At 47.5% G+C, this 27,789-nt stretch overlaps 1 protein-coding gene across 2 annotated transcripts in view; it reads right to left on the reverse strand.

Moving 5' to 3' along the window:
• Positions 1-2,850: 2,850 nt before the first annotated feature.
• sh3tc2 (SH3 domain and tetratricopeptide repeats 2) overlaps positions 2,851-27,789 on the reverse strand; it is a 50,818-nt gene continuing 25,879 nt past the window's right edge. For both annotated transcript variants that reach the window (XM_055888178.1, XM_055888177.1), the window contains exons 12-24: positions 23,790-24,100; positions 23,419-23,613; positions 22,919-23,220; positions 22,465-22,696; positions 21,973-22,299; positions 21,335-21,555; positions 9,850-10,016; positions 8,898-9,075; positions 8,161-8,311; positions 7,214-7,336; positions 6,351-6,501; positions 5,953-6,149; positions 2,851-5,059 (exon numbers count right to left, since the gene is read on the reverse strand). In XM_055888178.1, the coding sequence (XP_055744153.1) occupies positions 3,980-5,059; positions 5,953-6,149; positions 6,351-6,501; positions 7,214-7,336; positions 8,161-8,311; positions 8,898-9,075; positions 9,850-10,016; positions 21,335-21,555; positions 21,973-22,299; positions 22,465-22,696; positions 22,919-23,220; positions 23,419-23,613; positions 23,790-24,100 (3,635 nt within the window). In that variant the 3' untranslated portion in view covers positions 2,851-3,979. The remainder of the gene's footprint in view (positions 5,060-5,952; positions 6,150-6,350; positions 6,502-7,213; positions 7,337-8,160; positions 8,312-8,897; positions 9,076-9,849; positions 10,017-21,334; positions 21,556-21,972; positions 22,300-22,464; positions 22,697-22,918; positions 23,221-23,418; positions 23,614-23,789; positions 24,101-27,789) is intronic.

Genomic DNA, 27,789 nt, shown 5'->3' on the forward strand with positions numbered 1-27,789 from the left:
CAGAATGAAGGAGTCATGCATTCCACCTGGCCAACATGGCTGTTCTGCAGAATGAAGGAGTCATGCATTCCACCTGGCCAACATGGCTGTTCTGCAGAATGAAGGAGTCATGCATTCCACCTGGCCAACATGGCTGTTCTGCAGAATGAAGGAGTCATGCATTCCACCTGGCCAACATGGCTGTTCTGCAGAATGAAGGAGTCATGCATTCCACCTGGCCAACATGGCTGTTCTGCAGAATGAAGGAGTCATGCATTCCACCTGGCCAACATGGCTGTTCTGCAGAATGAAGGAGTCATGCATTCCACCTGGCCAACATGGCTATTCTGCAGAATGAAGGAGTCATGCATTCCACCTGGCCAACATGGCTGTTCTGCAGAATGAAGGAGTCATGCATTCCACCTGGCCAACATGGCTGTTCTGCAGAATGAAGGAGTCATGCATTCCACCTGGCCAACATGGCTGTTCTGCAGAATGAAGGAGTCATGCATTCCACCTGGCCAACATGGCTATTCTGCAGAATGAAGGAGTCATGCATTCCACCTGGCCAACATGGCTGTTCTGCAGAATGAAGGAGTCATGCATTCCACCTGGCCAACATGGCTGTTCTGCAGAATGAAGGAGTCGTGCGTTCCACCTGGCCAACATGGCTTTTCTGCAGTGTCATGACGTTTCCCTCTTTGGGTACAGCGAGCACCATCCCCCCTCGCTCTATACTCCCTACACCAGGCTCTCTTAGGCAGGTTATACATTCCTGGAGGAGATTCTCTCCTCATGGCCAGAGTATAACACAGAGTTTTATAGAGAGAACAAAGGAATTTCTTCCCCCTCACAGAACTCGAGAACTGAAAAACATGAATGTTCTGGAGAATGTGTAAAAGGTCGGTGAAGTAGCTAGCTACGAACTGGTCTGTTTGGTACAATTTTGTGAATCTCATGAGAGACAATGCAGCCACATTACCATAACCCTGTTTATACAAGAGTCTCAGTTGTGAGACTTGCATCTAATTGTGCTATAAAATGAATGAGTAAAGATGAAACTATTGGTGAAATGATGTGATGCTATGTAATGATGTCAAAACCTCTCTGGGATATGTGGGACGCCAACAACCCAACTGGCCAACATCCAGTGAAAATGCAGAGCGCCAAATTCAAATAAATTACTATAAAAATAGTAGTCTAATACTGAATGTCATCCATTAATAACTAGTCTAATACAGTATTTCATCCATTAATAACTATTCTAATACAGTATGTCATCCATTAATAACTAGTCTAATACTGTATGTCATCCATTAATAACTAGTCTAATACTGTATGTCATCCATTAATAACTATTCTAATACTGAATGTCATCCATTAATAACTAGTCTAATACTGTATGTCATCCATTAATAACTATTCTAATACAGTATGTCATCCGATAATAACTAGTCTCAGACAGTATGTCATCCATTAATAACTAGTCTAATACAGTATGTCATCCATTAATAACTAGTCTAATACAGTATGTCATCCATTAATAACTAGTCTCAGACAGTATGTCATCCATTAATAACTAGTCTAATATAGTATGTCATCCATTAATAACTAGTCTAATACAGTATGTCCTCCACTAATAACTAGTCTAATACAGTATGTCATCCATTAATAACTAGTCTAATACAGTATGTCATCCATTAATAACTAGTCTAATACAGTATGTCATCCATGAATAACTAGTCTAATATAGTATGTCATCCATTAATAACTAGTCTAATACAGTATGTCATCCATTAATAACTAGTCTAATACAGTATGTCATCCATTAATAACTAGCCTAGTACAGAATGGTCAAGTGGAAAAACAAGTGTTCCTGAACTGTCCACATCTAAAATTAGTAACTAAATCAAGCCAATTATGATTGTGCTAATCTAAAATGTTTTCATTAAATTATAGTTTAATTTGTCTACTGTACTGTACTACACTGTACTGAACTATACTCTACCCAAGTTTACTGTACTCGAGTTTCTTACGATTCACTGGGTCTATATTCTTACAACAAATATTTTTTATTAATTTCCAACCTTGCTAATTTCCATGTTCCTGATAGGTCAAGATTTCCTTATGGGCGGGAGTAGAGAACCTAGACCCAGCAGTGTGGTACAGAATCTAACTCGTTTGACACGGTAGCAACTGGAGATCAACTGATCTGATGGGTGGTTCTTGTGGGGTTGTGTTTTGCAAGCAAGTTTGTTTTAACACACTGGTGCATGTAATCTCCCGTTAGTATTGTTTTAAGGAATGCCAGTGCTGTGCGTTAAGTCCGCCTGTTGGTTGCAATTGACCCATTGGTTTGTAGATTTAAAATGTCCAAATGATCGCTGCCTGCCTACTCTCCACCACCGTGGATTGTTTGTGGACTTATCAGAGGAGCACTATTCAGCAGGTGTGCCCGATGAGTATTTGGAATGTTCCAATACATTTTTGGGGGGATATTTTCCTAATATCTTTATTCATTGAATATTTCTGTGATAATATTGCCTGATATGTTGACGTGTATGATGTATTGGCCAGTGATATACAAACTATTTAGAAATATTGAATAGATTAAATTATCTATTTGTTATTTTGAGTTTGTACTGTATGTTAGTGTTTGTTGCCGAATCCTCACAACTGAATAACACAAAACAAACACTAAGCTCAAGTCATACATAACTTTAATTCAGTTATAAAAACGACATATTTACAAAAGCTTGATAAACCTCTGTAATATACAGAGTATGTAAACTACAGAAAAGTTACACATTCATAATTACATACAGACATAATATTAATGTAAAAAAAAAAAAAAACAGTGTCATTGCTACAGTAGACCATAATAAGGATGGCCGACATCTTTGTCTGTGTGATGTCTGTAGGACTGATACTATCTTCATGGAGAGTATCTGTGAGGGTGTGAACAGATCTATCATCATCCTAGTCAGTCTGTGGCTGAACAGCGTCTGTCTGCCTTTCTAACGTTACTGTTTGCACGATCAACATCAACAACATGTCCGTGTCTGCAGGGCTGTCTGTGTGGGTTACCTCTGTGTCTGTGTGACTGCTGTCTGTAGGGCTGTCTGTGTGGGTTACCTCTGTGTCTGTGTGACTGCTGTCTGCAGGGCTGTCTGTGTGGGTTACCTCTGTGTCTGTGTGACTGCTGTCTGTAGGGCTGTCTGTGTGGGTTACCTCTGTGTCTGTGTGACTGCTGTCTGTAGGGCTGTCTGTGTGGGTTACCTCTGTGTCTGTGTGACTGCTGTCTGTAGGGCTGTCTGTGTGGGTTACCTCTGTGTCTGTGTGACTGCTGTCTGTAGGGCTGTCTGTGTGGGTTACCTCTGTGTCTGTGTGACTGCTGTCTGCAGGGCTGTCTGTGTGGGTTACCTCTGTGTCTGTCTTTGAGAGGAGTCTATGTCTGTATCTGTGTCTGTGTGACTGCTGTCTGTAGGGCTGTCTGTGTGGGTTACCTCTGTGTCTGTCTTTGAGAGGAGTCTATGTCTGTATCTGTGTCTGTGTGACTGCTGTCTGTAGGGCTGTCTTTGTGGGTTACCTCTGTGTCTGTCTTTGAGAGGAGTCTATGTCTGTATCTGTGTCTGTGTGACTGCTGTCTGCAGGGCTGTCTGTGTGGGTTACCTCTGTGTCTGTCTTTGAGAGGAGTCTATGTCTGCATCTGTGTCTGTGTGACTGCTGTCTGTAGTGCTGTCTTTGTGGGTTACCTCTGTGTCTGTCTTTGAGAGGAGTCTATGTCTGTATCTGTGTCTGTGTGACTGCTGTCTGTAGGGCTGTCTGTGTGGGTTACCTCTGTGTCTGTCTTTGAGAGGAGTCTATGTCTGTATCTGTGTCTGTGTGACTGCTGTCTGTAGGGCTGTCTTTGTGGGTTACCTCTGTGTCTGTCTTTGAGAGGAGTCTATGCCTGTATCTGTGTCTGTGTGACTGCTGTCTGTAGGGCAGTCTTTGTGGGTTACCTCTGTGTCTGTCTTTGAGAGGAGTCTATGTCTGCATCTGTGTCTGTGTGACTGCTGTCTGTAGGGCTGTCTTTGTAGGGTGTGTCTGTATCTGTGTCTGTGGCCGTTGAGTCGCTATGTTTGATGCATGTTTCTGTTGGTATAGTCTCAGTGTTGTTAGGGTCACACGGTATTCTGTCTATACTGTCAGTGTCCTCTGTTATTGTAGTGTCTACAAATGCACTGCTTGTTGTTGTATAGTCATTCTGTGTGTTTTCAACGTCTGCTTGATAAGGGCTTGTGTCTGTACTGTCAGTGTCTTGGTCTGTGTGAGTAGCCTCTGGGAGGAGCTTGTCTGGATTTGAGTTACTGGTGTCTCTGTCTCCTTTAAACACATCAGAATCGGCTTCATGGCTATCTGCATTGGTGTGACTACTATCCTTACAGTTAGCATCTTTGGAATTTGCTTCTGCATCGATAGAGTCACCACATCCAGTCTCAGTCTCTGTGTCTCTCTTTTCGGTAACTGGATGCTGTTTCTCTGTAGTGTCTGGGTGTCCTATCTCTGTGTCTCCCCTCTCCATGTCTCCAAGTCCTGTGTGTTGTCCCTCTGTGTCTCTGTCTTGTAGTCCAGCAGGCTCCAACCTCAGGCTCTGTGCACTGTCCATGTCAATAGCCTCTTTGGGGATAGTATCTGTATGCTCATTGCATCCAGTCTCTGGCTCGGTCTCCTCCATGTCTGTGTTTCTCATCTCCAGGTCTGTATCACATGTTACTCCTCCTCTCTCTTCTGTCTCTTCTCCTCTCCCCTCCGTCTCTTCTCTTCCCTCTGTCTCTCCTCTGCCATCCATCTCACCTCTCCACTCCTCTGTCTCTCCTTCCCTCCACTCCTCTGTCTCTCCTTCCAGCCCAGAGAGTTCCCTCCTCAGGCTCTGTGCCCTGTCCCTGTAAGCCTGGCAGAGCAGTGGGTCTGGCATGTGGTTGGCATGGATCTCTGCCAGCTTCATGTAGACCACATACAGCGCCTGCGGGTTGCCACAGTCCTCCAGGGCAGCAGCTAGTGCCAGCTGGAAGTAGCCCACCGAGTCATAGGCATCCTGGGGAGAAGGAGGGTGGGGGAGATGGAGGAGAGGAGGGAGGGGGGGTGGACATATGGGGGGAGAGGAGGAGGACAGAGGTGTTGGGAATAATTGGCCTTTTAGGTAATGTATTCATTAATAGCATAAAAGGGTTTGTTACTATCTATCAGTGGTGTAAAGTACTTCAGTAAATATACTCTAAAGTCCTACTTAAGTAGTTTTCTGGAGTATCTGTACTTTACTTTTTATATTTTTGACAACTTTTACTTTTACTTCACTACATTCCTAAAGAAAATCTGTACTTTTTACCCCATACATTTTCCCTGACACCCAAAAGTACTCGTTATATTTTGAATGCTTAGCAGGACAGGAAAAAGGTATAATTCAAACACTTATCAAGAGAACATCCCTGCTTTGTCACGCCCTGATCTGTTTCACCTGTCCTTGTGATTGTCTCCACCCTCTCCAGGTGTCGCTTATTTTCCCCAGTGTATTTATCCCTGTGTTTCCTGTCTCTCTGTACCAGTGTATTTATCCCTACTGACTCTGATTTGGAGGACTCACTAAACATAAATGCTTAATTTGTAAATGATGTCTGAGTGTTGGAGTGTGCCCCTCCTGACTATCTGATAAATAAAAAAAGCAAGAACATCATTAGTATTTTACTCAAGTAGTATTTTACTGGGTGACTTTCACTTTTACTTGAGTCCTTTTCTGTTAAGGTATCTTTACTTTTACTCAAGACTGACAATTGGGTACTTTTTCCACCACTGCTATCTCTCTCTCCTGCTCTCCCTCTCTCTCTCACATGCTGTATGTGGTATTAAACTGGAAAGCCTATACAGATAATGAACTACCCGATAGTAAAGACAATCAGCAGTACTTCTGCCCTCCAGAGCCGGAGCCTTTACCTTTAGTTTGTGCAGGGTCAGGTCCCCCAGCCTGCAGTAGAGCTTGGTGAAGTATCTAGCCTCCAGGGGGTGCTGCAGTACAGCAGGGCTGAGAGACAGAGACTTGAGGTAGTAGTTCTCGGTCATCTCATACTGCTCCAGACTGTAGTACACTGTAGCCAGACGGTGGTATGCTGCACGCTCATTCACACACACACCTGGAGGACAATAACGTAGCAGGATGGTTATCTACATGAATTGAATGAACACATTCAAACCAAGATTGGTAGTCCTGGTTATAGGAAGCAGACCAGTAGCTGGAAGCCAAAGGGTTGCTGCTTCAAATCCCGGTCCAGGTGATAAAAGTGCCTCTCCGTCCCTCCCTCCCTCCCTCCCTCCCTCCCTCCCAACACCATTACCTGTTTTGGTACTGATCTGTACAGCCAGAATGGCGTACTGTAAAGCCTCTTCATGCTCTTCCTGGGTCATCAGTAGTTCAGTCAGTTTACTCAGCAGTCTGAACTCTGAGTGGACGTCATGGATGCTCCGAGCAAACGGGAGACTGCCGTCCTAAAACAAGAGCAGAGAACCACTGGTGTTATAATCTGTTGCTTTTAACAGGCTCAGGCCAGGGTATAAAGACAAGTCTGTTATAATGTGTTGCTTTTAACAGGCTCAGGCCAGGGTATAAAGACAAGTCTGTTATAATGTGTTGCTTTTAACAGGGTCAGGCCACGGTATAAAGACAAGTCTGTTATAATGTGTTGCTTTTAACAGGCTCAGGCCAGGGTATAAAGACAAGTCTGTTATAATGTGTTGCTTTTAACAGGCTCAGGCCAGGGTATAAAGACAAGTCTGTTATAATGTGTTGCTTTTAACAGGGTCAGGCCACGGTATAAAGACAAGTCTGTTATAATGTGTTGCTTTTAACAGGCTCAGGCCAGGGTATAAAGACAAGTCTGTTATAATGTGTTGCTTTTAACAGGCTCAGACCAGGGTATAAAGACAAGTCTGTTATAATGTGTTGCTTTTAACAGGCTCAGGCCAGAGTATAAAGCCTGTTATAAATGTGTGTAAAATGGCAACTAGTCCAATTAAAATCTTAAGTGTCACTCATTTTCCAATTGAATTGAAACTATTATACAGGAGGTAACTTTGAAATACATGTTACCAGTAAGTCATAACAATCTGTAATCTCATGGAGGAGATGGACCCTCCAAAACCTAATTTCCTCCTCTGGTGATCAATACAGTTCAATTCAATAACATTTCCTCATCCACACCCTGTAGAAGGGCAGTGATGCCAGTCTGTTCCTGTGGCCTTTGAAGAAGATATCTCCTGCCTCCTCGTAGATACTCATGGCGAAGCGAGGGTCATTCATCCTCAGGGCTGTCTTCACCGCTGCCTGAAAGTCAATCAGAATCAATCCATAATCAATACATCACCATATTGATCCAATGCTCTGAGGGAACATCTCGTATGGTATTTACATTTTGGAAAATGCCAAAGTACCAGTACTATAACATGGGACATATAAGTCATTAAACCTTGTTGTTTGGCATTTGGATCATGCAACGCTGGGTGTTGTAAACAAGGTTTATAGAGAGACTGAGATTGTGACATCACATGATAATGATATTGTGACATCATACGATAATGATATTGTGACATCACATTAAATGATATTGTGACATCACATGATAATGATATTGTGACATCACATGATAATGATATTGTGACATCATATGATAATGATATTGTGACATCACATGATAATGATATTGTGACATCATATGATAATGATATTGTGACATCACATGATAATGATATTGTGACATCACATGATAATGATATTGTGACATCATATGATAAAACGTTCTATGAAGATGCTGTGATCCAGCGTGATTATAGGTCAGGTATGGGGAGAAGATGGTTATCACTGTGGTTGTTGACTGATAATAGTCCATCATGTTCATGTTCATGCACACACACATAGAGACACTCATTTACTTCACTCTTTCTCTCCTCTTCTATCTTTCACTCTCCTCTTTGCCGTCTCTACTTCTTATCCTCCGTCCCTCCCCCTCTCTCATGGTGGTACATGTCAACCAGTTAATCTTTTTGGATGAGGTAATAGATCTCGCTATGTCCCTTTCTCTCTTCCCCCTTTCTCTCTTCCCCCTTTTTCTCTTCCCCCTTTCTCTCTTCCCCCTTTCTCTCTGGACTCACCTGTAGGTACATGTCAGCCAGTTCGTCTTCATGGATGAGGTAGTAGATGCGTCCCACCTGAAGCCACGTCTCTGACTCTTCCTCTCTCTTCCCCAGGTCGATGGAGATACGCAGACTCTGCTTACTGTAGTCCAGAGACTTCCTTGATGATCTGTTTGAATTGAATAACTTTATTAATCCTCAGACACTGCTTAATGTAGTCCAGTGACTTCCTAGAAGACCTGAGAATAGCAAAACAGTAAATCACTCCAAATAAGTTATTTTGCAGTGTTGTTAGATAGAGAGAGGGAGATAGAGACACAGAGTGAAAGACAGAGAGAGAGATCAACATTGAGACAGAGATGTAAACCTACTTCTCAGTATTGAGGGAGAGGTAGAGACAGACAGATATATAAACATATTTCTCAGTATTGAGGGAGAGGTAGAGACAGACAGATATATAAACATACTTCTCAGTATTGAGGGAGAGGTAGAAACATACAGATATATAAACATACTTCTCAGTATTGAGGGAGAGGTAGAGACAGACAGAGATATAAACATACTTCTCAGTATTGAGGGAGAGGTAGAGACAGACAGATATATAAACATACTTCTCAGTATTGAGGGAGAGGTAGAGACGGACAGATATATAAACATACTTCTCAGTATTGAGGGAGAGGTAGAAACAGACAGATATATAAACATACTTCTCAGTATTGAGGGAGAGGTAGAGACAGACAGATATATAAACATACTTCTCAGTATTGAGGGAGAGGTAGAGGCTGCTGAGGATCTCTAGATATTCTCCCTCTAGTCTCTTGTCCTTCAGGTCCCTGGACACAGACACACAGTGCTCATAGTAGAGGATACTCTGTCCATACAGCAGCACGTCAGCATAGTGACGACTCAGGACTTTAGCCACCACCATCTGACCTAGAGAGAGAGAGAGAGGACAGAGGACTGATCGTGGCTACTTTTGATTTACATGCAATAATGGTCATTGGTTGTTGTCTTTCTAGTTTAGTTGAACTAGCGTTAATGTTAGGTTTTGGATTAGGGTTCGTTTTGACAGTATTATTAAATGTGGAGGTTCCTGGTGTGGAGGTTCCTGGTGTGGAGGGTTAAGCTATTTCACTGTGGAGGTTCCTGACGTGGAGGGTTAGGGTTAAGGTAACTCACTGTGGAGGTTCCTGGCGTGGAGGGTTAGGGTTAAGGTAACTCACTGTGGAGGTTCCTTGCCTGGAGGGTTAGGGTTAAGGTAACTCACTGTGGAGGTTCCTGGCTTGGAGGGTTAGGGTTAAGGTAACTCACTGTGGAGGTTCCTGGCGTGGATGGTTAGGGTTAAGGTAACTCACTGTGGAGGTTCCTGGCGTGGAGGGTTAGGGTTAAGGTAACTTACTGTGGAGGTTCCTGGCGTGGAGGGTTAGGGTTAAGGTAACTCACTGTGGAGGTTCCTGGCGTGGAGGGTTAGGGTTAAGTTAACTCACTGTGGAGATTCCTGGTGTGGAGGGTTAGGGTTAAGGTAACTCACTGTGGAGGTTCCTGGCGTGGAGGGTTGGGGTTAAGGTAACTCACTGTGGAGGTTCCTGTCGTGGAGGGTTAGTGTTAAGGTAACTCACTGTGGTGGTTCCTGGCGTGGAGGGTTAGGGTTAAGGTAACTCACTGTGGAGGTTCCTGGTGTGGAGGGTTAGGGTTAAGGTAACTCACTGTGGAGGTTCCTGGCCTGGAGGGATATGAGGAGGCCCATCTCATAACACAGCCTGAGGTCCTGGCTCCTCCCCCTGTCCTTGTAGCTCCGCCCCAGCCATAGGAAGGTCTGGACGTGCTCCTCGTCAACGGGACTCTCCCAGATCTCCAGGAACAACCACAGAGACCTGAGGGACATACAGTAGGAAACAGTTCCACTCACTCAACGGTCTACAACCATGTAGAGACACAGACCAGTCCCACTCAGCCATGTAGATATACAGACCAGTCCCACTCAGCCATGTATATATACAGACCAGCCCCACTCAGCCATGTAGAGACACAGACCAGTCCCACTCAGCCATGTAGAGATACAGACCAGTCCCACTCAGCCATGTAGAGATACAGACCAGTCCCCCTCAGCCATGTAGATATACAGACCAGTCCCACTCAGCCATGTAGAGATACAGACCAGTCCCACTCAGCCATGTAGAGATACAGACCAGTCCCACTCAGCCATGTAGAGATACAGACCAGTCCCACTCAGCCATGTAGAGATACAGACCAGTCCCACTCAGCCATGTAGAGATACAGACCAGTCCCACTCAGCCATGTAGAGATACAGACCAGTCCCACTCAGCCATGTAGAGATACAGACCAGTCCCCCTCAGCCATGTAGATATACAGACCAGTCCCACTCAGCCATGTAGAGATACAGACCAGTCCCACTCAGCCATGTAGAGATACAGACCAGTCCCACTTAGCAGGTCACAACCATGTACATATACAGACCAGTCCCACTTAGCAGGTCACAACCATGTAGAGATACAGACCAGTCCCACTTAGCAGGTCACAACCATGTAGATATACAGACCAGTCCCACTCAGCCATGTAGAGATACAGACCAGTCCCACTTAGCAGGTTACAACCATGTAGAGATACAGACCAGTCCCACTAATCAGGTTACAACCATGTAGATATACAGACCAGTCCCACTCAGCCATGTAGATATACAGACCAGTCCCACTTAGCAGGTTACAACCATGTAGAGATACAGACCAGTCCCACTCAGCCATGTAGAGATACAGACCAGTCCCACTTAGCAGGTCACAACCATGTAGATATACAGACCAGTCCCACTCAGCCATGTAGAGATACAGACCAGTCCCCCTTAGCAGGTTACAACCATGTACATATACAGACCAGTCCCACTTAGCAGGTTACAACCATGTAGATATACAGACCAGTCCCACTTAGCAGGTCACAACCATGTAGAGATACAGACCAGTCCCACTAATCAGGTTACAACCATGTAGAGATACAGACCAGTCCCACTAATCAGGTTACAACCATGTAGATATACAGACCAGTCCCCCTTAGCAGGTTACAACCATGTAGAGATACAGACCAGTCCCACTTAGCAGGTCACAACCATGTAGATATACAGACCAGTCCCACTTAGCAGGTTACAACCATGTAGAGATACAGACCAGTCCCACTTAGCAGGTCACAACCATGTAGATATACAGACCAGTCCCACTTAGCAGGTTACAACCATGTAGAGATACAGACCAGTCCCACTCAGCCATGTAGAGATACAGACCAGTCCCACTTAGCAGGTTACAACCATGTAGAGATACAGACCAGTCCCACTTAGCAGGTTACAACCATGTAGATATACAGACCAGTCCCACTTAGCAGGTTACAACCATGTAGAGATACAGACCAGTCCCACTCAGCCATGTAGAGATACAGACCAGTCCCCCTTAGCAGGTTACAACCATGTAGAGATACAGACCAGTCCCACTTAGCAGGTTACAACGATGTAGATATACAGACCAGTCCCACTTAGCAGGTTACAACCATGTAGAGATACAGACCAGTCCCACTTAGCAGGTCACAACCATGTAGAGATACAGACCAGTCCCACTTAGCAGGTTACAACCATGTAGAGATACAGACCAGTCCCACTTAGCAGGTTACAAACATGTAGATATACAGACCAGTCCCACTCAGCCATGTAGAGATACAGACCAGTCCCACTCAGCCATGTAGAGATACAGACCAGTCCCACTTAGCAGGTCACAACCATGTAGAGATACAGACCAGTCCCACTTAGCAGGTCACAACCATGTAGATATACAGACCAGTCCCACTTAGCAGGTTACAACCTATGTAGAGATACAGACCAGTCCCACTTAGCAGGTTACAACCATGTAGAGATACAGACCAGTCCCACTTAGCAGGTTACAACCATGTAGAGATACAGACCAGTCCCACTTAGCAGGTCACAACCATGTAGAGATACAGACCAGTCCCACTTAGCAGGTTACAACCATGTAGAGATACAGACCAGTCCCACTCAGCCATGTAGAGATACAGACCAGTCCCACTCAGCCATGTAGAGATACAGACCAGTCCCACTCAGCAGGTTACAACCATGTAGAGATACAGACCAGTCCCACTCAGCCATGTAGAGATACAGACCAGTCCCACTCAACCATGTAGAGATACAGACCAGTCCCACTCAGCCATGTAGAGATACAGACCAGTCCCACTCAGCCATGTAGAGATACAGACCAGTCCCACTCAGCCATGTAGAGATACAGACCAGTCCCACTCAGCCATGTAGAGATACAGACCAGTCCCACTTAGCAGGTTACAACCATGTAGAGATACAGACCAGTCCCACTTAGCAGGTTACAACCATGTAGAGATACAGACCCGTCCCACTTAGCAGGTTACAACCATGTAGAGATACAGACCAGTCCCACTTAGCAGGTTACAAACATGTAGAGATACAGACCAGTCCCACTAATCAGGTTACAACCATGTAGAGATACAGACCAGTCCCACTAATCAGGTTACAACCATGTAGATATACAGACCAGTCCCACTTAGCAGGTTACAACCATGTAGAGATACAGACCAGTCCCACTTAGCAGGTTACAACCATGTAGATATACAGACCAGTCCCACTTAGCAGGTTACAACCATGTAGAGATACAGACCAGTCCCACTCAGCCATGTAGAGATACAGACCAGTCCCCCTTAGCAGGTTACAACCATGTAGAGATACAGACCAGTCCCACTTAGCAGGTTACAACGATGTAGATATACAGACCAGTCCCACTTAGCAGGTTACAACCATGTAGAGATACAGACCAGTCCCACTTAGCAGGTCACAACCATGTAGAGATACAGACCAGTCCCACTTAGCAGGTTACAACCATGTAGAGATACAGACCAGTCCCACTTAGCAGGTTACAAACATGTAGATATACAGACCAGTCCCACTCAGCCATGTAGAGATACAGACCAGTCCCACTCAGCCATGTAGAGATACAGACCAGTCCCACTTAGCAGGTTATAACCATGTAGAGATACAGACCAGTCCCACTTAGCAGGTTACAACCATGTAGATATACAGACCAGTCCCACTTAGCAGGTTACAACCATGTAGAGATACAGACCAGTCCCACTCAGCCATGTAGAGATACAGACCAGTCCCCCTTAGCAGGTTACAACCATGTAGAGATACAGACCAGTCCCACTTAGCAGGTTACAACGATGTAGATATACAGACCAGTCCCACTTAGCAGGTTACAACCATGTAGAGATACAGACCAGTCCCACTTAGCAGGTCACAACCATGTAGAGATACAGACCAGTCCCACTTAGCAGGTTACAACCATGTAGAGATACAGACCAGTCCCACTTAGCAGGTTACAAACATGTAGATATACAGACCAGTCCCACTCAGCCATGTAGAGATACAGACCAGTCCCACTCAGCCATGTAGAGATACAGACCAGTCCCACTTAGCAGGTCACAACCATGTAGAGATACAGACCAGTCCCACTTAGCAGGTCACAACCATGTAGAGATACAGACCAGTCCCACTTAGCAGGTTACAACCTATGTAGAGATACAGACCAGTCCCACTTAGCAGGTTACAACCATGTAGAGATACAGACCAGTCCCACTTAGCAGGTTACAACCATGTAGAGATACAGACCAGTCCCACTTAGCAGGTCACAACCATGTAGAGATACAGACCAGTCCCACTTAGCAGGTTACAACCATGTAGAGATACAGACCAGTCCCACTCAGCCATGTAGAGATACAGACCAGTCCCACTCAGCCATGTAGAGATACAGACCAGTCCCACTCAGCCATGTAGAGATACAGACCAGTCCCACTCAACCATGTAGAGATACAGACCAGTCCCACTCAGCCATGTAGAGATACAGACCAGTCCCACTCAGCCATGTAGAGATACAGACCAGTCCCACTCAGCCATGTAGAGATACAGACCAGTCCCACTCAGCCATGTAGAGATACAGACCAGTCCCACTTAGCAGGTTACAACCATGTAGAGATACAGACCAGTCCCACTTAGCAGGTTACAACCATGTAGAGATACAGACCCGTCCCACTTAGCAGGTTACAACCATGTAGATATACAGACCAGTCCCACTTAGCAGGTCACAACCATGTAGAGATACAGACCAGTCCCACTTAGCAGGTTACAACCATGTAGAGATACAGACCAGTCCCACTTAGCAGGTCACAACCATGTAGAGATACAGACCAGTCCCACTTAGCAGGTTACAACCATGTAGAGATACAGACCAGTCCCACTTAGCAGGTTACAACCATGTAGATATACAGACCAGTCCCACTCAGCCATGTAGAGAAACAGACCAGTCCCATTTAGCAGGTTACAACCATGTAGATATACAGACCAGTCCCACTCAGCCATGTAGAGATACAGACCAGTCCCACTTAGCAGGTTACAACCATGTAGAGATACAGACCAGTCCAACTTAGCCATGTAGAGATACAGACCAGTCCCCCTTAGCAGGTTACAACCATGTACATATACAGACCAGTCCCACTTAGCAGGTTACAACCATGTAGAGATACAGACCAGTCCCACTTAGCAGGTCACAACCATGTAGAGATACAGACCAGTCCCACTCAGCCATGTAGAGATACAGACCAGTCCCACTTAGCAGGTCACAACCATGTAGATATACAGACCAGTCCCACTCAGCCATGTAGAGATACAGACCAGTCCCCCTTAGCAGGTTACAACCATGTACATATACAGACCAGTCCCACTTAGCAGGTTACAACCATGTAGATATACAGACCAGTCCCACTTAGCAGGTCACAACCATGTAGAGATACAGACCAGTCCCACTAATCAGGTTACAACCATGTAGAGATACAGACCAGTCCCACTAATCAGGTTACAACCATGTAGATATACAGACCAGTCCCACTTAGCAGGTTACAACCATGTAGAGATACAGACCAGTCCCACTCAGCCATGTAGAGATACAGACCAGTCCCACTTAGCAGGTCACAACCATGTAGATATACAGACCAGTCTCACTCAGCCATGTAGAGATACAGACCAGTCCCCCTTAGCAGGTTACAACCATGTACATATACAGACCAGTCCCACTTAGCAGGTTACAACCATGTAGATATACAGACCAGTCCCACTTAGCAGGTCACAACCATGTAGAGATACAGACCAGTCCCACTAATCAGGTTACAACCATGTAGAGATACAGACCAGTCCCACTAATCAGGTTACAACCATGTAGATATACAGACCAGTCCCCCTTAGCAGGTTACAACCATGTAGAGATACAGACCAGTCCCACTCAGCCATGTAGAGATACAGACCAGTCCCACTTAGCAGGTTACAACCATGTAGAGATACAGACCAGTCCCACTTAGCAGGTCACAACCATGTAGATATACAGACCAGTCCCACTTAGCAGGTTACAACCATGTAGAGATACAGACCAGTCCCACTCAGCCATGTAGAGATACAGACCAGTCCCACTTAGCAGGTTACAACCATGTAGAGATACAGACCAGTCCCACTTAGCAGGTTACAACCATGTAGATATACAGACCAGTCCCACTTAGCAGGTTACAACCATGTAGAGATACAGACCAGTCCCACTCAGCCATGTAGAGATACAGACCAGTCCCCCTTAGCAGGTTACAACCATGTAGAGATACAGACCAGTCCCACTTAGCAGGTTACAACGATGTAGATATGCAGACCAGTCCCACTTAGCAGGTTACAACCATGTAGAGATACAGACCAGTCCCACTTAGCAGGTCACAACCATGTAGAGATACAGACCAGTCCCACTTAGCAGGTTACAACCATGTAGAGATACAGACCAGTCCCACTTAGCAGGTTACAAACATGTAGATATACAGACCAGTCCCACTCAGCCATGTAGAGATACAGACCAGTCCCACTCAGCCATGTAGAGATACAGACCAGTCCCACTTAGCAGGTCACAACCATGTAGAGATACAGACCAGTCCCACTTAGCAGGTCACAACCATGTAGATATACAGACCAGTCCCACTTAGCAGGTTACAACCTATGTAGAGATACAGACCAGTCCCACTTAGCAGGTTACAACCATGTAGAGATACAGACCAGTCCCACTTAGCAGGTTACAACCATGTAGAGATACAGACCAGTCCCACTTAGCAGGTCACAACCATGTAGAGATACAGACCAGTCCCACTTAGCAGGTTACAACCATGTAGAGATACAGACCAGTCCCACTCAGCCATGTAGAGATACAGACCAGTCCCACTCAGCCATGTAGAGATACAGACCAGTCCCACTCAGCAGGTTACAACCATGTAGAGATACAGACCAGTCCCACTCAGCCATGTAGAGATACAGACCAGTCCCACTCAACCATGTAGAGATACAGACCAGTCCCACTCAGCCATGTAGAGATACAGACCAGTCCCACTCAGCCATGTAGAGATACAGACCAGTCCCACTCAGCCATGTAGAGATACAGACCAGTCCCACTCAGCCATGTAGAGATACAGACCAGTCCCACTTAGCAGGTTACAACCATGTAGAGATACAGACCAGTCCCACTTAGCAGGTTACAACCATGTAGAGATACAGACCCGTCCCACTTAGCAGGTTACAACCATGTAGAGATACAGACCAGTCCCACTTAGCAGGTTACAACCATGTAGAGATACAGACCAGTCCCACTAATCAGGTTACAACCATGTAGAGATACAGACCAGTCCCACTAATCAGGTTACAACCATGTAGATATACAGACCAGTCCCACTTAGCAGGTTACAACCATGTAGAGATACAGACCAGTCCCACTTAGCAGGTTACAACCATGTAGATATACAGACCAGTCCCACTTAGCAGGTTACAACCATGTAGAGATACAGACCAGTCCCACTCAGCCATGTAGAGATACAGACCAGTCCCCCTTAGCAGGTTACAACCATGTAGAGATACAGACCAGTCCCACTTAGCAGGTTACAACGATGTAGATATACAGACCAGTCCCACTTAGCAGGTTACAACCATGTAGAGATACAGACCAGTCCCACTTAGCAGGTCACAACCATGTAGAGATACAGACCAGTCCCACTTAGCAGGTTACAACCATGTAGAGATACAGACCAGTCCCACTCAGCCATGTAGAGATACAGACCAGTCCCACTTAGCAGGTTATAACCATGTAGAGATACAGACCAGTCCCACTTAGCAGGTTACAACCATGTAGATATACAGACCAGTCCCACTTAGCAGGTTACAACCATGTAGAGATACAGACCAGTCCCACTCAGCCATGTAGAGATACAGACCAGTCCCCCTTAGCAGGTTACAACCATGTAGAGATACAGACCAGTCCCACTTAGCAGGTTACAACGATGTAGATATACAGACCAGTCCCACTTAGCAGGTTACAACCATGTAGAGATACAGACCAGTCCCACTTAGCAGGTCACAACCATGTAGAGATACAGACCAGTCCCACTTAGCAGGTTACAACCATGTAGAGATACAGACCAGTCCCACTTAGCAGGTTACAAACATGTAGATATACAGACCAGTCCCACTCAGCCATGTAGAGATACAGACCAGTCCCACTCAGCCATGTAGAGATACAGACCAGTCCCACTTAGCAGGTCACAACCATGTAGAGATACAGACCAGTCCCACTTAGCAGGTCACAACCATGTAGAGATACAGACCAGTCCCACTTAGCAGGTTACAACCTATGTAGAGATACAGACCAGTCCCACTTAGCAGGTTACAACCATGTAGAGATACAGACCAGTCCCACTTAGCAGGTTACAACCATGTAGAGATACAGACCAGTCCCACTTAGCAGGTCACAACCATGTAGAGATACAGACCAGTCCCACTTAGCAGGTTACAACCATGTAGAGATACAGACCAGTCCCACTCAGCCATGTAGAGATACAGACCAGTCCCACTCAGCCATGTAGAGATACAGACCAGTCCCACTCAGCCATGTAGAGATACAGACCAGTCCCACTCAACCATGTAGAGATACAGACCAGTCCCACTCAGCCATGTAGAGATACAGACCAGTCCCACTCAGCCATGTAGAGATACAGACCAGTCCCACTCAGCCATGTAGAGATACAGACCAGTCCCACTCAGCCATGTAGAGATACAGACCAGTCCCACTTAGCAGGTTACAACCATGTAGAGATACAGACCAGTCCCACTTAGCAGGTTACAACCATGTAGAGATACAGACCCGTCCCACTTAGCAGGTTACAACCATGTAGATATACAGACCAGTCCCACTTAGCAGGTCACAACCATGTAGAGATACAGACCAGTCCCACTTAGCAGGTTACAACCATGTAGAGATACAGACCAGTCCCACTTAGCAGGTCACAACCATGTAGAGATACAGACCAGTCCCACTTAGCAGGTTACAACCATGTAGAGATACAGACCAGTCCCACTTAGCAGGTTACAACCATGTAGATATACAGACCAGTCCCACTCAGCCATGTAGAGAAACAGACCAGTCCCATTTAGCAGGTTACAACCATGTAGATATACAGACCAGTCCCACTCAGCCATGTAGAGATACAGACCAGTCCCACTTAGCAGGTTACAACCATGTAGAGATACAGACCAGTCCAACTTAGCCATGTAGAGATACAGACCAGTCCCCCTTAGCAGGTTACAACCATGTACATATACAGACCAGTCCCACTTAGCAGGTTACAACCATGTAGAGATACAGACCAGTCCCACTTAGCAGGTCACAACCATGTAGAGATACAGACCAGTCCCACTCAGCCATGTAGAGATACAGACCAGTCCCCCTTAGCAGGTTACAACCATGTAGAGATACAGACCAGTCCCACTTAGCAGGTTACAACCATGTAGAGATACAGACCAGTCCCACTTAGCAGGTTACAACCATGTAGAGATACAGACCAGTCCCACTCAGCCATGTAGAGATACAGACCAGTCCCACTTAGCAGGTTACAACCATGTAGATATACAGACCAGTCCCACTTAGCCATGTAGAGATACAGACCAGTCCCACTTAGCAGGTTACAACCATGTAGAGATACAGACCAGTCCCACTTAGCAGGTTACAACCATGTAGAGATACAGACCAGTCCCACTTAGCAGGTTACAACCATGTAGAGATACAGACCAGTCCCACTTAGCAGGTTACAACCATGTAGAGATACAGACCAGTCCCCTTTAGCAGGTCACAACCATGTAGATATACAGACCAGTCCCACTTAGCAGGTCACAACCATGTAGAGATACAGACCAGTCCCCCTTAGCAGGTTACAACCATGTAGAGATACAGACCAGTCCCACTTAGCAGGTCACAACCATGTAGATATACAGACCAGTCCCACTTAGCCATGTAGAGATACAGACCAGTCCCCCTTAGCAGGTTACAACCATGTAGAGATACAGACCAGTCCCCCTTAGCAGGTTACAACCATGTAGAGATACAGACCAGTCCCCCTTAGCAGGTTACAACCATGTAGAGATACAGACCAGTCCCACTTAGCAGGTTACAACCATGTAGATATACAGACCATTCCCACTTAGCCATGTAGAGATACAGACCAGTCCCCCTTAGCAGGTTACAACCATGTAGAGATACAGACCAGTCCCCCTTAGCAGGTTACAACCATGTAGATATACAGACCAGTCCCACTCAGCCATGTAGAGATACAGACCAGTCCCACTTAGCAGGTTACAACCATGAACATATACAGACCAGTCCCACTTAGCAGGTCACAACCATGTAGAGATACAGACCAGTCCCACTTAGCAGGTTACAACCATGTAGAGATACAGACCAGTCCCACTTAGCAGGTTACAACCATGTAGATATACAGACCAGTCCCACTTAGCAGGTTACAACCATGTAGAGATACAGACCAGTCCCACTTAGCAGGTTACAACCATGTAGAGATACAGACCAGTCCCACTTAGCAGGTTACAACCATGTAGAGATACAGACCAGTCCCACTCAGCCATGTAGAGATACAGACCAGTCCCACTTAGCAGGTTACAACCATGTAGAGATACAGACCAGTCCCACTTAGCAGGTTACAACCATGTAGATATACAGACCAGTCCCACTTAGCAGGTCACAACCATGTAGATATACAGACCAGTCCCACTCAGCCATGTAGAGATACAGACCAGTCCCACTCAGCCATGTAGAGATACAGACCAGTCCCACTTAGCAGGTCACAACCATGTAGATATACAGACCAGTCCCACTTAGCCATGTAGAGATACAGACCAGTCCCACTTAGCAGGTCACAACCATGTAGAGATACAGACCAGTCCCACTTAGCAGGTTACAACCATGTAGAGATACAGACCAGTCCCACTCAGCCATGTAGAGATACAGACCAGTCCCACTTAGCAGGTCACAACCATGTAGATATACAGACCAGTCCCACTTAGCCATGTAGAGATACAGACCAGTCCCACTTAGCAGGTCACAACCATGTAGAGATACAGACCAGTCCCACTTAGCAGGTTACAACCATGTAGATATACAGACCAGTCCCACTTAGCCATGTAGAGATACAGACCAGTCCCACTTAGCAGGTCACAACCATGTAGAGATACAGACCAGTCCCACTTAGCAGGTCACAACCATGTAGAGATACAGACCAGTCCCACTTAGCAGGTTACAACCATGTAGAGATACAGACCAGTCCCACTTAGCAGGTTACAACCATGTAGATATACAGACCAGTCCCACTCAGCCATGTAGAGATACAGACCAGTCCCACTTAGCAGGTCACAACCATGTAGAGATACAGACCAGTCCCACTTAGCAGGTCACAACCATGTAGAGATACAGACCAGTCCCACTTAGCAGGTCACAACCATGTAGAGATACAGACCAGTCCCACTTAGCAGGTTACAACCATGTAGATATACTGACCAGTCCCACTTAGCAGGTTACAACCACAGACCAGTGTCTGTAGAGATACAGACACTAACATTCTAACACGACCTGTAAAGGATTAATAATATTACAAACGTAACACTCACGGATGTAAGCATCCACCTACTGTTCACACACACATTACTGACCCACTGCCCAATCCGCCCCACACACCCTCCCTTCTTGCTGACCTGAATAGGAATCGTTCTGCCAGTGTGGGTGCCCCCACGCCCAGTGCCAGGCAGCCCAGGTTGGCGAGGGCCAGGGCTTGGTTCCTCTGGTTGCCACTCTCCCTGGAGATGGTGAGGGCGTGGTGGAGGTGGCTGCCGGCCTCGGGGATGCGACCCTGCCGCCGCAGACACAGAGCCAGCAGGTTGTGGACCACTCCCCTCTGGGTCGGGCTATCTGTTCCCTGAAAGAAAAGAGAGGAGATAGAGGTATGATCGATTCATTGATTACAAGATCTTTACAAGTCCTGTTAATTAAAAACTACTGTAACACGAGCAGGTGGCAAGGCAGAGCTGCTACTGTGTTCCTTACATGTGACCAGTTCTCTCAGAGCTAAACACGTGTGCAGCGGATAGGGACTAGGGGTCAATGTGGACTATAGTAATGATACTCACAATAGTTTAGAGATATCTGTAATGTAGCTAGTTACCTGTAGAGACTGTAGTTACCTGTAGAGACTGCAGTTACCTGTAGAGACTGCAGTTACCTGTAGAGACTGTAGTTACCTGTAGAGACTGCAGTAACCTGTAGAGACTGTAGTTACCTGTAGAGACTGTAGTTACCTGTAGAGACTGCAGTTACCTGTAGAGACAGTAGTTACCTGTAGAGACTGCAGTAGTGGCTGCAGGGTGTTCTGTGCCCTCTCAGGCTGTCCCGTCAGGACTAACAACCATCCCAGCAGTACTGAAGCCTCGAACCCCTCCTCCTCGTTGATACCTGCCCCGGTCTGTACAGCCTGCTGGGCACAGGGCAGGGCCTTCACCAAGGCGCCGTGTTGCTGGTACACACAGGCCAAGCCCAGACACAGGACTCTCTGGGTCTTAAGGTCCTCACCCCGCTCCGCAATGGCCAGAGCCTGCTGAAGATACACCACGATCTGGGCGGGGAGAAGAGACGTCCCCTCTTTCCATCGCGGATTCAGACGCACCTACAGAAAATGTACATGTAAAACATTTAAAGAATGATATGTTATTTAGAATTTTTTTGTTTGTGTGTCGGATATTTCCAGTGTGTCTGTTGTATACATTGTATCAATATGTCATTTGTTTTTGGAATATTAGAATATTAGAATAACAAACAAACCATAACGTACCGAGTTCCTGCTGAACAGTTCTATCCTGTGGAATGCGTCCTGTAGTGAGTGGTCCTGTCCAGAGTCCAGGCTGAGTGATGCCAGGGCCAGGTAGGGCATGTATTTACGGTGGTAGAGCCGGGACAGAAGCCAGTTGAGGTCCAGGGGGGCGATGGGGCGTCCCTCCTCAGCAGACAGGGTAACGGTGAGGAACTGGAGACGCTCCACGAAGGGCAGGGCGTCATCTATCTTTCTGTATTAATAATCGTAAAAATAATAACGATATATTTGATTTATAACAAACTTTTCACAGATATATCGAAACAAAGGACATAGACTGTGTCCAATATGGCACCCTATTCACTGTATAGTGCACTTTTTTTGACCAGAGAACTATGGGACCTGGTCAAAAGAATTGCACTATATAGGCTATAGGATTCCATTTGGGAGCTTTGACAACACAGACAACACCAACCTAAGGAGGAGGAAGAGGCTGGCAGTGAGGTAGCAGGCCCGTGCCTCCAGGTGTTTGTCCCCTTCCACCACAGACCTCCGCAGCACCAGCTTCAGCAGCTCAAACTCATCCAGGGAGGTGAAGGTGTGGCTGGGGAGGCAGAGGAGCAGAGCACTGGCCTTCTCCAGGGTCGGGGGCAGCTTGTCGGCCATCTTCTGTTTGAGGTAGATGGCTGTGAGGTTGGTGTACAGGGCGATGAGGAGAGGGAGGTCAGAGAAACCGTCAACAGAGACGCCAAGGGCTTCCTCGTAATACACACGGGCCTGGGAGAGAGGGGTGGGAGATAAAAATGTAAGTTAATTTAAGAGCACACTCATAATATATGGGCTCTTAAATTAACTGTGCTTTTATGTGCTCTTAAATTAACATATTATGCATGTGTGTTTGTGTGTGTATAAATGTGTGTGCATGTGCTGTGTCCATATGTGTACAGACTCCAGTGTTCCTCCCTTCTGCCCTACCTGGGAGTACTTGAGCTTCTTGGCGCAGAGCCTCCCCAGTAGGAAGCATGCCCGTCGGTGTGCCCAGGACATGCCCGTTCTCTTGGCCCCCTCCCTGACAATCTCCAGATGGCCCAGTAACTCATCCTCACTCTGTCCTGAGAACGTCAGCCACAGGAAGGAGTGGTTTAGGTCATAAAGGGGCAGGAAGTCCTCCTGGAGGAGAGGAGAGGAGGAGATGAGAGGAGGAGAGGAGAGGAGGATGGAAAATTCATATAATAGACTACTTTATTGCCAATCAACAGTGAATGAACAAACAAACACAACTATACAAACCAGACGCAAACCCGAAATCTCTTAAATTTCAAAACAGTGGTCCTTTGACCTCTCACCTGGAAGTGATGCATGTTGAGCCGAGTCAGGGTTGGGTCACAGACCTCTGACTCCACCCCCTCCCAGCTCCCCTCCTCCAGGAAAAGGGCCGGGTCTTCCTGGAACTCATTCATCTCTCTGAAGGTGTCATCCAGACTGAAGGACAGCAACTCCCCGTCACCGCCACGCCCCAAAGCATTCTGGGAGGCGTAGAAGGAGGGGCGGGGCGAGGAGTGAGAGAGGGAGGGGCGGGGGGAGGAGTGGTAGGGGGGTGTAGCGTCACTCTTCTCTGAGATGATGGACTGCCGGGCGCTGGTGGGGGGCTTATGCTCTGAGAGAGAAAGATATGAACACTGAATGTAAAGGTTTAGGTACACTCTATATGAAACTCCATGTACTGTACATTAGCCATGTAGCTATGAAACTTCCTTGACTGTCCTAGCAGTCAAGGAAGTTTGTACTTGCAGTTCATCTTGGTGCTGCAATAGGTGCCTATTCAACAAAATAATGAAATATTATCTCCCTTGTCATGGGTGTAACATTGGTTTTATTTCTTTTTTTATTTAATCCAGTTGGATAAACACTCCAAACAGTCTACACGACCGCTGGGAGGAGTCTACATGGTCTACCGCTGGGAGGAGTCTACATGGTCTACCGCTGGGAGGAGTCTACATGGTCTACCGCTCGGAGGAGTCTACATGGTCTACCGCTCGGAGTAGTCTACATGTTCTACCGCTCGGAGGAGTCTACATGGTCTACCGCTCGGAGGAGTCTACATGGTCTACCGCTGGGAGGAGTCTACATGGTCTACCGCTCGGAGGAGTCTACATGGTCTACCGCTCGGAGGAGTCTACATGGTCTACCGCTCGGAGGAGTCTACATGGTCTACCGCTGGGAGGAGTCTACATGGTCTACCGCTGGGAGGATTCTACACGGTCTACCGCTGGGAGGAGTCTACACGGTCTACCCCTCGGAGGAGTCTACATGGTCTACCGCTCGGAGGAGTCTACATGGTCTACCGCTGGGAGGATTCTACACGGTCTACCGCTGGGAGGAGTCTACACGGTCTACCCCTCGGAGGAGTCTACATGGTCTACCGCTCGGAGGAGTCTACATGGTCTACCGCTCGGAGGAGTCTACATGGTCTACCGCTCGGAGGAGTCTACATGGTCTACCGCTCTGAGAAGTCTACATGGTCTACCGCTCGGAGGAGTCTACATAGTCTACCGCTCGGAGGAGTCTACATGGTCTACCGCTCGGAGGAGTCTACATGGTCTACCGCTGGGAGGAGTCTACATGGTCTACCGCTCGGAGGAGTCTACATGGTCTACCGCTCGGAGGAGTCTACATGGTCTACCGCTCGGAGGAGTCTACATGGTCTACCGCTCGGAGGAGTCTACATGGTCTACCGCTGGGAGGAGTCTACATGGTCTACCGCTGGGAGGAGTCTACATGGTCTACCGCTCGGAGGAGTCTACATGGTCTACCGCTCGGAGGAGTCTACGTGGTCTACCGCTCGGAGAAGTCTACATGGTCTACCGCTGGGAGGAGTCTACCGCTCGGAGGAGTCTACATGGTCTACCGCTGGGAGGAGTCTACATGGTCTACCGCTCGGAGGAGTCTACATGGTCTACCGCTCGGAGGAGTCTACATGGTCTACCGCTGGGAGGAGTCTACATGGTCTACCGCTCGGAGAAGTCTACATGGTCTACCGCTCGGATGAGTCTACATGGTCTACCGCTCTGAGAAGTCTACATGGTCTACCGCTCGGAGGAGTCTACCGCTCGGAGAAGTCTACATGGTCTACCGCTCGGAGGAGTCTACATGGTCTACAACTCGGAGGATTCTACACGGTCTACCGCTGGGAGGAGTCTACACGGTCTACCCCTCGGAGGAGTCTACATGGTCTACCGCTCGGAGGAGTATACATGGTCTACCGCTCGGAGGAGTCTACATGGTCTACCGCTCGGAGGAGTCTACATGGTCTACCGCTCGGAGAAGTCTACATGGTCTACCGCTCGGAGGAGTCTACATGGTCTACCGCTCGGAGGAGTCTACATGGTCTACCGCTTGGAGGAGTCTACATGTTCTACCGCTCGGAGTAGCCTACATGGTCTACCGCTCGGAGTAGTCTACATGGTCTACCGCTTGGAGGAGTCTACATGGTCTACCGCTCGGAGGAGTCTACATGGTCTACCGCTCGGAGGAGTCTACATGGTCTACCGCTCGGAGAAGTCTACATGGTCTACCGCTGGGAGGAGTCTACATGGTCTACCGCTCGGAGGAGTCTACATGGTCTACCGCTGGGAGGAGTCTACATGGTCTACCGCTCGGAGGAGTCTACATGGTCTACCGCTCGGAGAAGTCTACATGGTCTACCGCTCGGAGGAGTCTACATGGTCTACCGCTCGGAGGAGTCTACATGGTCTACCGCTCGGAGAAGTCTACATGGTCTACCGCTGGGAGGAGTCTACCGCTCGGAGGAGTCTACATGGTCTACCGCTTGGAGGAGTCTACCGCTCGGAGGAGTCTACATGGTCTACCGCTCGGAGAAGTCTACATGGTCTACCGCTTGGAGGAGTCTACACGGTCTACCGCTCGGAGGAGTCTACATGGTCTACCGCTCGGAGGAGTCTACATGGTCTACCGCTCGGAGGAGTCTACATGGTCTACCGCTGGGAGGAGTCTACATGGTCTACCGCTCGGAGGAGTCTACGTGGTCTAATGCTCAGAGAAGTCTACATGGTCTACCGCTGGGAGGAGTCTACCGCTCGGAGGAGTCTACATGGTCTACCGCTGGGAGGAGTCTACATGGTCTACCGCTGGGAGGAGTCTACATGGTCTACCGCTCGGAGGAGTCTACATGGTCTACCGCTGGGAGGAGTCTACATGGTCTACCGCTCGGAGGAGTCTACATGGTCTGACGCTCGGAGGAGTCTACATGGTCTACCGCTCGGAGAAGTCTACATGGTCTACCGCTCGGATGAGTCTACATGGTCTACCGCTCTGAGAAGTCTACATGGTCTACCGCTCAGAGGAGTCTACATGGTCTACAACTCGGAGGAGTCTACATGGTCTACCGCTTGGAGGATTCTACACGGTCTACCGCTGGGAGGAGTCTACACGGTCTACCGCTCGGAGGAGTCTACATGGTCTACCGCTCGGAGGAGTCTACATGGTCTACCGCTCGGAGGAGTCTACATGGTCTACCGCTCGGAGAAGTCTACATGGTCTACCGCTCGGAGGAGTCTACATGGTCTACCGCTCGGAGAAGTCTACATGGTCTACCGCTGGGAGGAGTCTACCGCTCGGAGGAGTCTACATGGTCTACCGCTTGGAGGAGTCTACCGCTCGGAGGAGTCTACATGGTCTACCGCTCGGAGAAGTCTACATGGTCTACCGCTTGGAGGAGTCTACGTGGTCTACCGCTCGGAGGAGTCTACATGGTCTACCGCTCGGAGGAGTCTACATGGTCTACCGCTCGGAGGAGTCTACATGGTCTACCGCTTGGAGGAGTCTACATGTTCTACCGCTCGGAGTAGCCTACATGGTCTACCGCTGGGAGGAGTCTACATGGTCTACCGCTCGGAGTAGCCTACATGGTCTACCGCTCGGAGGAGTCTACATGGTCTACCGCTCGGAGGAGTCTACATGGTCTACCGCTCGGAGGAGTCTACATGGTCTACCGCTGGGAGGAGTCTACATGGTCTACCGCTCGGAGGAGTCTACATGGTCTACCGCTCGGAGAAGTCTACATGGTCTACCGCTCGGAGGAGTCTACATGGTCTACCGCTCGGAGGAGTCTACATGGTCTACCGCTCGGAGGAGTCTACATGGTCTACCGCCGGAGGAGTCTACGTGGTCTACCGCTCGGAGGAGTCTACGTGGTCTACCGCTCGGAGGAGTCTACGTGGTCTACCGCTCGGAGGAGTCTACATGGTCTACCGCTCGGAGGAGTCTACATGGTCTACCGCTCGGAGAAGTCTACATGGTCTACCGCTGGGAGGAGTCTACCGCTCG

Source organism: Salvelinus fontinalis, chromosome 29 (genome assembly GCF_029448725.1).
Source record: "Salvelinus fontinalis isolate EN_2023a chromosome 29, ASM2944872v1, whole genome shotgun sequence".
NCBI lineage: Eukaryota > Metazoa > Chordata > Actinopteri > Salmoniformes > Salmonidae > Salvelinus > Salvelinus fontinalis.